Raw genomic sequence first — 12,903 nt, forward strand, 5'->3', positions numbered from 1 at the left:
ATTGATTTGTAATGAAACTTGCTTATGTGGCCTATCCCTAAATACTTTTCAGTACATCTAGTAGTTTGTATAAGGCTGTGTTTTGTAACCACCAGACACTTAATTTACTTGACCTAGCAGTATTTTGGGACATGTTTTCTACTTTGTTGAGGGAAAGGTCTTTCAAATGTTCTATACTGTATAACTTCCATACAATATACGTGGTATTTACAAAATATACCTCAGTCAAATTCTAATGTTCAAATATTGTTTTTGTTAAATTAGATTTTTTCCTGCTTCCCTTTTTGTCCTATCTGTCCATATTTTTTTCTGTATCTCATTTTTGTTAGTGAAGTATTTATCCTTATGCACATTGACACATATGTATACACTTATATATGTGTCCCTAAAGTATAAAGAAGTATAAAGCAAATACCCATGTACTCACTATTCTTCTTTAGAAATAGAATTACTACAGTATTCAAGATCCCTGTGTGCCCATCCCTGGTGATGTCTTCATCCTTGATCAATCTTCCTTTCATGAAATCTTATTTGAATGTTTCTGGGTTTTAACTCAAAGATTGCTTTATTTTAGTCTATGAATTGGTCATTGCCATGATTTATGGGATTCATGTTTTGTGGAATTACTGTGTTTTCTGTAGCTGCAGATCCCACTTTTATTCTGCTTTTTAATGTTTAGGTCATGTTTAGCTAGATGATCATCATGGTAGATAATGAATCAAGATACAAGACACTGTAAAGCTTCATTACAATGAAGACTATATTTGTCAATGTTTGTGTTCTTATTCAAGAGGGACAAGTGATGATACCATGATAGTCTTGTGCAAACTTTTACAGAGATCACTTCTATTCTTTATGGCTTGGATCTAGATACAGCCTACTAGTTTGCCAAACTTTGTTTTCTGATGACAAATAGTTTGAAGTCTTCTGATTTATTTTCTGCATGCTCCTTGATGCATGTGAATGTATTTATATGTATATATAATATATATAGAAAAATGTATCCCATTGGGAATTGATTCACTAACTTTACTGTATTAAAACATGTTATATTGCTAATTTTTCCGTGTTACATTCTGTTAGTGAACGGATTGTTCTATCAGTTCAGTGTAAGTAAACTGTTAATATTTTCTACTTCTTGATTTGAACACTGAAGACCACTTTGAATCTACATTTGAAATGTAGTTGATTTCTTGTTAGGAATTTGAGTCTCAGAACTTTGGATTTTGTTGAGAATAATTATTCCACTGACTTAACTGAAATTGGTTTAATTGTTATTTTGTTAAATATTTTGCATGATGTGGTTGTAAAAACAATTCTATGTTTTTTTGTTTTGTTCTGTTTTGTTTTAGAGCTCAGTCCCCCCCAAATTATAAAAGCAGGAAAACTCAAGACAAAGAAATCCAACAAGGTATGTCATGACAAGAAATAGTTTTTAACTATTTTGAAAGAAACTCCTCTTAGATTATTGTGTATTTTTCTCTTCTAAGTCTATCATTGATGTTAGTTTAAAGTTAATATACTAGAGAATTGTAGCCTTTATCCAAATCCCCATATGCCTCTGTTATCCTGTCTCTATCAGTTTAGTCAAGGTCATTATTCATGCCACAAGTTGGATCATAAGACGTTCCTCTTGCTGTGTTCTGTTTGCTGTGTTCTGTTGTTTGGAGAAGGTTTTGCATTATTTTGGCAAATGCCTGCATATAATTGAATGAGGGTGATTTTAAAAATTGCTTTCACTTTTAGAAAATATTTTTTCTATTTAAAATTTCTAAATTGCAGACATAACACTTCTTTTATTTACCTCTCAGGCTAGTGATTTCAGCGATATGGCGAACTGGCCAACACCAAGTGAATTAGTGAACACTGAAGTGAGTATTGTTTTAAGACTTCTTTTTTTTTTTTTAAATAAAGGGAAGGTATTCTCCTTTTAACATGCTGAATTTTACTTCAAATTTAGAGAATTGCATTAATAAAATACCCATTTTTCAGATACCTTGATTTCATTCATCACATTGCCTTCATCTGATTGTATTCTCAGGACCATACATTTGGAAAGGATGGGGTACCATGCTGTCAGCTTCACGTAATGCCTACAAATAGATTACTTTTTAATGTGTCTAAGTGAAGCCCATTTTGTGTTTCAGAATGTATTGTATATATGTTTTCTCTTGAGTTACAGTCTTTTCAATGTGTTGAAGTCCTAACTCTATATATACACATGAATATATATCATATCAAGAGATGTTCAGTAAATGGATTTTTAATTTATCCATGAAAGAAGTTCTAAAAGATGTTCTGGGATATTCTATCAAAAGTCTTTTTAGAGAAGTAGCATATATGGTATCTGGTTACATGGTTTCATTTGACACTGTACATCTTGCTATTTGTAATTTGTGCAGAATTATTGGTGTGTGGTTTAAACAACATATAAAGCAGCTTAATTGGTGTATAAATGACGTAATAATAATAAACTGCACATATATAAAGTGTACAGTTTGATATGCTTTGACCTATGAAACCTTTGCCACAAACAAGATAATGAACTTAATTTGTAATTCTTCTTGTCACATTCCACCCCCTCACCCCATCATCCCAGACAACCACTGATAGGCTTTCTGTCACTTAGTTAATTTGCATTTTCTACAGTTTTTTTTTTTTTATTGGAGTATAGTTGATTTACAATGCATTTTCTACAATTTTATGTAAGTGGAGTCATACAGGATGCATTCTTTTTTTTTTTTTCTGGCTTTCATTTAGCTTAATTATTTTGAGATTTATTTATGTTATATGTATTAATAGTTCGTTCATTCTTATTTTCTGGTAGTACTCTATTGTATGGATATAACGCTGTCCATTCACCTATTGGTGGACATTTGTGTTGATTCCAGTTTTTGGCTATTAAGAATAAAGCTGCTATATAAACATTTGTGTACAAAATTTTGCATGGAATAATGCTTTTATTTTTCTTGGGAGTAGAATGGTTGGATTTTATGGTAGCTATTTATTTAACTTTTTAAACTACCAAACTTTTTATTCCACCAGCAGTGTATGAGAATTATAGTTATTCTGTAGCCTCACTAATACTCGATGTGGTCAGCCTTTTAATTTTAGTGAGTCTAGTAGTTGTATAGTGGTATCACACTACAGTTTTTAATTTGCATTTTTCTAATGATGTCAAGCACATTTTCATGTACATTTGTCATCAGTATATCTTTTTGATGAAGTGTCTGTTCAACTCTAGCCCACATTTCAATTGTTTTCTTGTTACTGCATTATAGAGTTCATTATATATTTTAGATACAAGTCCTTTTATCAAATACTTAGCAAATATTTTCTTCCAGTTTTTCAAATGACTTTTTTTTTTTTAATTTTTTTATATTTATTTTTGGCTGTGTTGGGTCTTCATTTATGTGCGAGGGCTTTCTCTAGTTGTGGCAAGTGGGGGCCACTCTTCATCGCGGTGCGCGGGCCTCTCACTGTCGCGGCCTCTCTCGTTGTGGAGCACAGGCTCCAGACGCGCAGGCTCAGTAGTTGTGGCGCATGGGCCTAGTTGCTCTGCGGCATGTGGGATCTTCCCAGACCAGGGCTTGAATCCGTGTCCCCTGCATTGGCAGGCAGATTCTCAACCACTGCACCACCAGGGAAGCCCTCAAATGACTTTTAACAGTGTCTTTTGTAAAGTAGTTTTTTATTTTTGATAAAAATTGTCATTCGTTTGGTGATATTTGGTAAGGTGTTACCACAGATTTTTGGATATGTTAGTGAAAATGTTCATGAAAATTATTTCATTCAGAAAACCTTTTTGCAGTGTCAGAGTGTCATCAGCCTAGGAAATAAGAAGCCACAAAATAGAAAAGAAAGAGAAGACAAGGTTGAAAAGAGAAGTAACAGTGAAAGCAAAGAAAGCCGGGAAACAAAATTAGATGGTCCTGGTGAAAATGTCAGTGAGGATGAGGCTCAGTCAAGTAATCAACGAAAGAAAGGTTAGTTCGTTTATATCTTCATTTTGATTTTTAAGTTTTTGAAGAGAGTTGTAGTAATGAAGAATTGTATTTAATCAGTTGATTCCTGGTAGTCACCAGTTAGTAGTTTGGATTTCTTCAGGATACCATCTACAATGGTAACTGATGTTACTTTTGTAGCATTTCTGAACTATGAGACTTTCCTCTCTACATTTGACTTGTATTTTATGTAAGAATGGATTTAAATTCCATCTATAGAGGTGGGTGTAGATATATTCTTGGAAAGTTGTATGCTAACTATTGTTTTTTAAATCTGCATTGGAACGGCTCCCTTTTTTTCAGGAAATTTTGAGAAAATATTTTTCTGAGACAAATTGAGAACAATCTTGGTCAACTCTTTTTCCTCATTGCATTCCCCCATTACGTTTTGAAGGAAAAAAATATTGTCTTTACATCCCTTTCCATATTCTTTTAGGAACTTCTCATGTGTCTAGGGACAGATTATGATTTAACTGGTAAAAGCATATTCTCATTCAGTGTTCTGAGTCTCAATAAAAATGTCTTCAGGGGTTTTTAGGCAGAAAAGTTCTTTAAACTGTCAGAAGGTCAGTAAAGTGACCTTCTGAGGCAAAGTGAACACTGGGGAGAGGGCAGGGGGTGCTATTGGAGAGGTAGGCAAGGTCCACGTTATTCAGGGCTTTGGTAACTTGGAATTGGCATTTTAAGTGCTGTGGGAAGCCATTGAAGCATTTTAATTCTTGGAGGTGATGGGGCATGGGAGGGGACATTTCATGATGAAGTAGTTGCCAGCCAACTTCTTTAATAATGGAACTAACAGCCTACCGTATACTGAGCACTTACTTGAATTTTTTTTTTTTTGATGCCTATTATAATCCTTAGCTGCAGGGTAATCATGAGGCTCACTCGATATAGTATGCCAAGGGTAATTGCTCAGAAGTGGTGGCAGTAGGACAACCATGTGGTTGTTAAAAAAAATTTCCCCATTTCTTGAATGCTTAATCACTTACCTTTTTCATGCTCCTTTGATACGTAAGTAGTCTTTTTGACTGTCTAGAAGTCATACAGGTAACAAGACCTATCCTGCTCTAAAATTTGTCTTCCTTGTTAGTTGCTTCAATTAAAACTGATTAGCCAACACTAAAATGTGGGTGTTTGTAGTTAAAGTAATTTTATGTAATCAGGTCATGAATTGACTCTTCTTAGAGCACACATGTTTATCTTTAACACAAGTGCTTATTTATGCCCAAAAATCTCATTGATAGAATTTACAGTATAGACTTTAAGGAGTTTTTAGATTCTTTCATATTCTCTTTTCCTTATCTGTCTGTAGTTTACAGTATTAGTAGGAAATTAGTACACTAATATTCCCTTAATTACTTTGATAGTTTTTCCTTTCCCCATGAGTCTTTTTGTTTTAGTTGAAATATATAGTGGACAGAAGACTGAACATTTTGAAACCTTAACTATGGAATTCATGAATAGATAACCTTCAGAATTTCACTATACTAAATATAACAATTAATTACACTATCATTTAGTCAACAAGAAGCTTTAAATTGCTTGTATCTCTTAAGAAGTTAGGAAAATGTGTAGTTGCTATACAAAGATTTATCAAATGCAGTTAGACAGATTTTATATTTAAACTTTATTTTGAAAAAGCTCTTTCATTAGTAGTGATGCTGGATAAATTAATATTTGAGGCAGTGATTTGAAACTAAAAGTGTTTTGAATCACTGGTCAAACAGTTATCAGGTATACCCTGTTCTGAAGCCTAAGTATCAAGTATTAGATGGGAGTAGTGTGTACACTTAATATTTTTTATGGCTTATTTGTCAGAATTAAACAGAAGAGTGTGCATTTCACCTAAAAGCAAAAGAATTCCAATGATACTCTATCACTGGCTTTTCACTTGAGTTTTAGAAACTTATTATTTGCCCAAACAAGTTTATTAAAGAGCTGGGGGAGCAGAAGAAAATCATTTTGGTACTCTACAAGTAATCCCTTTAAGGACAAATTAAGTCTTTCATTTATTTAATTAAAATTTAGAGTGCTTTCACAATTGCAAAGCTTTAATGAAAATTGTGCATTGTCATTAAATGATTTTATTTTGTTTTCTTCAAGCTAATAAGCACAAATGGGTACCACTCCACTTAGATGATGTAAGACCAGACAGTCAAGAAAGACCAGGGTCCCGGAATAGCTCAAGATGTCAACCTGAAGCAAATAAATCATCACATAACAATAGGAGAAATGACACACGAAGTAAGTAACATTCTAAGAGAAAAATGACTAATCTAGTCTTAATCTTACTATTTTAATAACCATGTATAGTATAAACTATTTGAGAGTAAGTTGCAGACATTGTGCCCCTTTAACCCTAAATACCTTCAGAGTATGTATCATAAGATCAGTAATACACTGACTATCCACAGGCAGAATTTCTCAATAATGCCCTTCACAGTTTTTTTCTCCTCTTTTCCGGGATCTAATCTGTGATCACCCATTGCTTTTAGTTGTCTCCATTAGTCTGGAATAATTCTTCTGCTTTTGTCTTTCATGACATTGATTTTTTTCTGAAGGCTATAGGACAGTAATGTGGTAGCTATACCTTACTTTGGGTTTTCTGATGTTTCCTCATGATTGGATTTGGGTTATAAATTTTTGGCAGGAATACTGCAAAAGTTAAATGGTTTTCTTTGTAGTGTATAACTTGAAAACACATGTGGTATTGGTTTATCTTATTATTGGTGATATTAACTTTGAGCACTTGGTTAAGATGAGGTACTCCAGGTTTCTTTATTGTAAAGATACCCTTTTTCCCTTGGTAATTAACATGTAATTTGTGGAGAGAGACTTTGAGACTGTGGGAATACCCATTTTTTCATCAGACTTTTCATATGAGCTTCAGTTTCCATTGGTGATTTTTATTCTTGCCTGATTATTACCATGATGGTTGCAAATGCTGAATAGGTAATCTTCAGAATTTCACTATACTGGTATTTGTCTTACTGCATCATTCTTTCTATATTTATTAGCTGGCATTCCACTGTAAAGAACAACTTCCTATTATCAGTGTGGACTAAAGGCTTCTTATGTTTTCAGTGGTTGAAATTGTTATCATGATTGTTCAATTTAATGCTCAAATTGTCCCAGAGTTGGCTAGTGGGAGCCTCTTCTGGGTGGTTTCTGGATCCTTCTTTAAAAAGTCAACTTTACTGAGTTAATAATTATATATATTAAAGTACACTGTAATTACTGTCAAGTCCCCTAACCACGAGTCTACTTTCTGTCAGATTTGATTTATCTTTTCAGAATTTCATATAAATTGAACTGTGTAATATAAATTATATCCTCTTGTGTTCTTTTGCTCAGCATAATAATTTTCACATTCATCAGTATTGTTCCATATATCAATAGTTTGTACCTCTTTATTGCATAATAGTTTTCTATTGAATGGATATTCTCCTTTATCCATTCATGTTGGTGGATATTTGGCTTGTTACCAGTTTTTGCCTGTTATGAGTAATGCAACCATGAACATTTGTATACAGACCTTTGTGTGGGCATATGTCTTGGATTTTCTGGTAAACATATAGGGGTGGATTGCTAGGTGGTATGGTAAACGTGTGTGTGTGTATATTTTTTTGCTGTGCCATGCAGCATGCGGGATCTTAGTTCCCCAACTAGGGATTGAACCCATGCCCCCTGCAGTGAAAGCGTGGAGTAGTAACCACTGGACTGCCAAGGAAGTCCCTGGTAAACGTATACTTAACGTAATAAGAAATTGCCAAATGTTTCTTTTTTTTTAAATTAATTAATTAATTTTATTTTTGACTGCGTTGGGTCTTTGTTGCTGCACGCAGGCTTTCTTTAGTTGCGGATATGGGGGCTACTCTTTGTTTTGGTCCGCGGGCTTCTCATGGCGGTGGCTTCTCTGTTGCGGAGCACGGGCTCTAGGCATGCCAGCTTCAGTTGTTGTGGTATGTGGACTCAGTAGTTCTGCCTTGCGGGCTGTATAGCGCAGGCTCAGTAGTGGTGGCGCACAGGCTTAGTTGCTCCGTGGCATGTGGGATCTTCCCGGACCAGGGCTCGAACCTGTGTCCCCTGCATTGGCAGACGGATTCTTAACCACTGCGCCACCAGGGAAGTTCCACCAGTGTTTCTTTCCTTTGCTATATGTTAGGTCATATGTCTTGTGGAATTTCCCATATTTTGGATTTGGCTAAATGCTTTATCGTGATACTCCTTAACATGTTCCTTTGTCTTTTCTAAGTGTAACTGGTAATAATAACTAGAGGTTTGGTTAGGATCCAGTTTATTTTTGTTTTTATTTTTGTTTTGGTAGGAATATTTCATAGTGCGTTTGTGTCACAGCAATAGGATAAAATGTCTGGGTGTCTTACTTTCAGATTGTGTTGCGGTTGAGTTGGTTCAGGTGTTGTTAGCCTTATCCATCCATCATAAAGTGTCCCATCAGGGACTTCCCTGGTGGCGCAGTGGTTAAGAATCTGCCTGCCAATGCAGGGGACACGGGTTCGAGCCCTGGTCCGGGAAGATCCTGCATGCCATAGAGCAACTAAGCCTGTGCGCCACAACTACTGAGCCTGAGCTCTAGAGCCCGTGAGCCACAACTGCTGAGCCCGCGTGCCACAACTACTGAGGCCAGCGCACCTAGAGCCTGTGGTCTGCAACAAGAGAAGCCATCACAATGAGAAGCCCACGCACCACAACGAAAGTAGCCCCTGCTCGCCACAACTAGAGAAAGCCCGTGCGCAGCAACGAAGACCCAACACAGCCAAAAATAAATAAATAAATAAATTTATTTATTTATTTAAATAAATAAAGTGTCCCATCAGTTTTTCATTTAATGGTATTGCTTTCATTAAAAGTCATTCCCCAGGGCTTCCCTGGTGGCGCAGTGGTTGAGAATCCGCCTGCCAATGCAGGGGACATGGGTTCGAGCCCTGGTCCGGGAAGATCCCACATGCTGTGGAGCAGCTAAGCCCGTGCGCCACAATTACTGGGCCTGTGCCCTAGAGCCTGTGAGCCACAACTACTGAGCCCCTGTACTGCAACTGAAGCCCGTGTGCCTACAGCCCGTGCTCCACAACAAGAGAAGCCACCGCAATGAGAAGCCCGCGCACTGCAACGAAGAGTAGCCCCTGCTCGCCACAACTAGAGAAGGCCCACGCACAGCAACAAAGACCCAACACAGCCAAAAATAAATAAAATTAATTAATTAAAAAAAAAATCATTCCCCAGATACATTATTTCAGCAGGGTTTGTTCAAGTTTCAGAAAGAAGAGGACAGGAGGATATGTGGAAGCAGTTGGCTGAGCATTTGTGTTTTTTATTTGTTTGGGTTTTTTTGGCCACCCCACGTAGCTTGTGGGATCTTAGTTCCCCGACCAGGGATTGAACCCGTGCCCTTGGCAGTGAAAGTGTTGAGTCCTAACCACTGGACCGCCAGGGAATTCCCTGAGCATTTGCTTTTATAGTTTTCTACTGAAATCTTTTAAGTCTGATAATTTTTAAGGCATATTGTCCTGTGAAAGCACTGTACAGTGAGTCCCTGTCTAATCACCATCTAGATTTAGTAACTCTGCTATCTTTAATTCATCCATCTGCTGAATCATTTGAAAGTACCTTGCAGATATCGTGACACTTCAGCACTGATGTCCCAAGAAAATGCAGCATCTAAGAAAATCAGCACTAATTCATTATATCATCTAAAATCTAGTCAATAGTTATATTTACTCAATTGTCCACAAAATACGACTTTAAAATTCTAAAACTTGCTACTGGTATCTAGTGAGTAGAGACCAAGGATATCGCTAAACATCCTACAGTACCCAGGACAGCCTCCACACTAAAGAGTTATCTGGCTCAAAAGGTCAGTTATGCCATGGTTGAAACACCCTGGTCTCTGGGGTATACATACCTTTACATTTATTTGATTGTTTCCAATTGTTTTTCAAAATTGAAATGTACTTGTTTTTACTCCAGCATTATACAAAAGTTCTGTCTTGGTCAACATTTGCTATTGGGAATTCCCTGGCGGTCCAGTGGTTGGTACTCTGTGCTCCCACTGCAGCGCTGCAGAGGGTACAGGTTTGACCTCGATCCTTGGTCGGGGAACTAGGATCCCTCATGCTACAAAGTACAGCCAAAAAAGAAAAAACAAAACAAAAAAAATTGATATTATGGGACCTTAAAATGTTTTTCAGACTGGGACAGATAAAAAAAATACTCTTTCATTGTCTTAATTTGCATTTCTCAAGGCCACTGAGGCTGAGCACCGTTTTTTTTATTGTCTATTTGCATTTCCTTGTTTGCCCTGCCAGTCTTTTAATGATTTTTCCTATTTGGTTGCGGTGTGTGTGTGTGTGTGTGTGTGTGACACAGAGAGAGAGAGAGAGAGGATGCACGAGGGCATAAGAGACATTTGTATGAGTTCTATATGTATTCTGGATATAACTGCTATATTGTGCTGCAGATATCTTCTCCCAGTTTTCATTTCCTTTTTTCTTTAAAAGAAATGTCTTTTACTTAAATAGAAACACCCTTTCCTTAAAAAAATTCCTATTTGTGAAAATAAGTATTATTGTGAAAATAAGTTTTTTTTTTTAGGAGTTTTATATAGTACAAAACTCAGTTGTCTTGGAACTTCTTAAATTTTTAACAGTACAGTTTTAGCAAACGATCTCGTTATCTTTTTAGTATGTTACTTTACTTATCAGAATATCTTCTTTGTATGTCAATACATAAGATGTCTTTTATGCCACAGACATTTTGACAAATTCCTATGGAATCTCTTAAGTTTGTATCTTTCTGAATAATGACTGGTTACTAATAACTAGTTACAAAGTGGGGAGGGGTGGTTACCACATTTTCATAAAGATAATCATGTTTTCATAGTTGCAAATTGGAATGTATAAAAATATTTTTATTTTAAAAAAGGTTGGAGGCGTGAAAGAGAAAAGAAAGAGGATCAAGATGAAGCTTCCAGTGTGAGAAGTGAGGGTGGTAATATCCGAGGTACCTTTAGAGGCCGAGGAAGAGGCCGAGGACGGGGAAGAGGACGAGGCAGAGGAAATCCTCGATGTAAGACTTGATTTTTTGTTTTGTTAAATTAGATGAACACTGAAAAAAGTGTGCAAGTCATCTGTTTTTCCCACTATCCCATATACTGTTTTAACTGATTTTACTTGTCTGATAATAAAGATGGTTTTGTATTTGTTTGTTACCCCTTGAGATACTTCACTTTGGATTTTTCTTTATAGTAACTATTTCTTTTTTTTTTTTTTTTTTTCAATCTGTGATCATTTTTCTTTTTCTTTATTACATCAAGTGAACTTTGATTATTCATATGGTTATCAAGAACATGGTGAAAGGACTGGTCAACCATTTCAAACAGAACTTAATACCAGTATGATGTATTACTATGATGATGGTACAGGCGTACAGGTGTATCCTGTGGAAGAAGCATTGCTTAAAGAGTATATTAAACGCCAAATGTAAGTCAATCAGACATAAACAGATGGGGCAGGAAAATCCATTGTAATATCAAACTTTAACATCATTGATAATATAACACATTTTCTAAGCTGTTTATTAGTAAAATTAGAACATTTTAAGAGTATTTTATATTTTGTTTCTAGGAAATGTTAGTAGAGCATGTATAAAGTATTTTAAAAAATTTATTTTTGGTTCATGTTGTTACTTATATAAGACTCCTGCTTTCTCTCTTGAGGTACTTCTCTGCTTAAAGGATATTAGTTAAAATGTCACGGCATAATATGAATGATTAAATATAAGAATATAAAACTACTTCATATATTTGAAATTGAACAAGTAAAATTTAGCTTATTTGCAAATAAATGTTTATATTAAAATTTGCAAATGAACATAAATGGCAAAAAATGGTGATATCTTCTGACTTTTATAACAATTGGTTTCAGAATCGTAAGTTTGTTTTTTAACTTTTAAGTTCTCTTTCTTTGTGACACATATTCAAAGGAGACTACCTAATCTTTTTTAGTTTTAGGCTTTTTATTTTAGTTCTTGTAATAGTTGCTTTCTGAATATTGAACTTGAAGTTTAGGAGAATATTAGTTTTTTCTATTATCTTTAAGCAAAAAGTAACCCCTCTGCCTGTTAGTATTATGTAGGATGATTTGCATATTTATATAGTGTGTTTATATAGTGGTGAGAAAAGTGTTTCCAAGTGATGTGCCTAACTAATTTACTGAAATTTGAACCTTTTTTTATCCTTATAAAGGGAAGGAAAAAGGCTATTTTTGAAAAGGCATAAGCATTTTTATTTTTATTTATTTATTTTTTATTTTTTTGGCTTTGTTGGGTCTTCGTTGCTGCGCCCAAGCTTTCTCTAGTTGTGGTGAGCGGGGGCTACTCTTTGTTGCGGTGCGCGAGCTTCTCATTGCGGTGGCTTCCCTTGTTGCGGAGCACAGGCTCTAAGCGCACGGGCTTCAGTAATTGTGGCACGCGGGCTCAGTAGTTGTGGCACACAGGCTTAGTTGCTCCGCAGCATGTGGGATCTTCCCGGACCAGGGCTCGAACCTGTGTCCCCTGCATTGGCAGGCAGATTCTTAACCACCGCACCACCAGGGAAGCCCCATAAGCATTTTTAAAACATCCACCTTTATTTTAAAAAGAAAATGGACCCTAGTCCATTAATAGAAAATAATATCTTCATCAGCATCAGCCAGGCATCTTCCTGGGATGCCTTCATGGTGGATTTGATTGGCTTACAATATGAAGCAACTTGTTTATTTTATTTTTGCTTCTTTTGTTACAGTTGACACAAACACTAAAGAAAAGGGCCTTTTTATGGGCAGAAAGTGCCTGGCATGTGGCTATCAACTTCAAAACACTATTCCTGTCTTCCTTTGTAACT

General features: G+C 35.8%; 1 protein-coding gene across 10 annotated transcripts in view; it reads left to right on the top strand.

Annotated features, from left to right (window-relative positions):
• LARP1B (La ribonucleoprotein 1B) overlaps nucleotides 1–12,903 on the top strand; it is a 130,935-nt gene that overhangs the window by 13,978 nt on the left and 104,054 nt on the right. For 4 of the 10 annotated variants that reach the window (XR_014243880.1, XM_082389755.1, XM_082389756.1 and 1 more), the window contains exons 2-8: nucleotides 1,353–1,411; nucleotides 1,812–1,871; nucleotides 2,042–2,086; nucleotides 3,797–3,986; nucleotides 6,108–6,248; nucleotides 10,947–11,090; nucleotides 11,338–11,503. Coding sequence is in view for 9 of the 10 variants with exons in the window: in XM_082389755.1 (XP_082245881.1) it covers nucleotides 1,353–1,411; nucleotides 1,812–1,871; nucleotides 2,042–2,086; nucleotides 3,797–3,986; nucleotides 6,108–6,248; nucleotides 10,947–11,090; nucleotides 11,338–11,503 (805 nt within the window). In the remaining variant the exon portion in view is untranslated. The remainder of the gene's footprint in view (nucleotides 1–1,352; nucleotides 1,412–1,811; nucleotides 1,872–2,041; nucleotides 2,087–3,796; nucleotides 3,987–6,107; nucleotides 6,249–10,946; nucleotides 11,091–11,337; nucleotides 11,504–12,903) is intronic. The other 6 variants (XM_082389759.1, XM_082389760.1, XM_082389763.1 and 3 more) reach the window with 3 other exon arrangements.

This window comes from Balaenoptera borealis (genome assembly GCF_965194805.1).
Source record: "Balaenoptera borealis genome assembly, chromosome: 4".
NCBI lineage: Eukaryota > Metazoa > Chordata > Mammalia > Artiodactyla > Balaenopteridae > Balaenoptera > Balaenoptera borealis.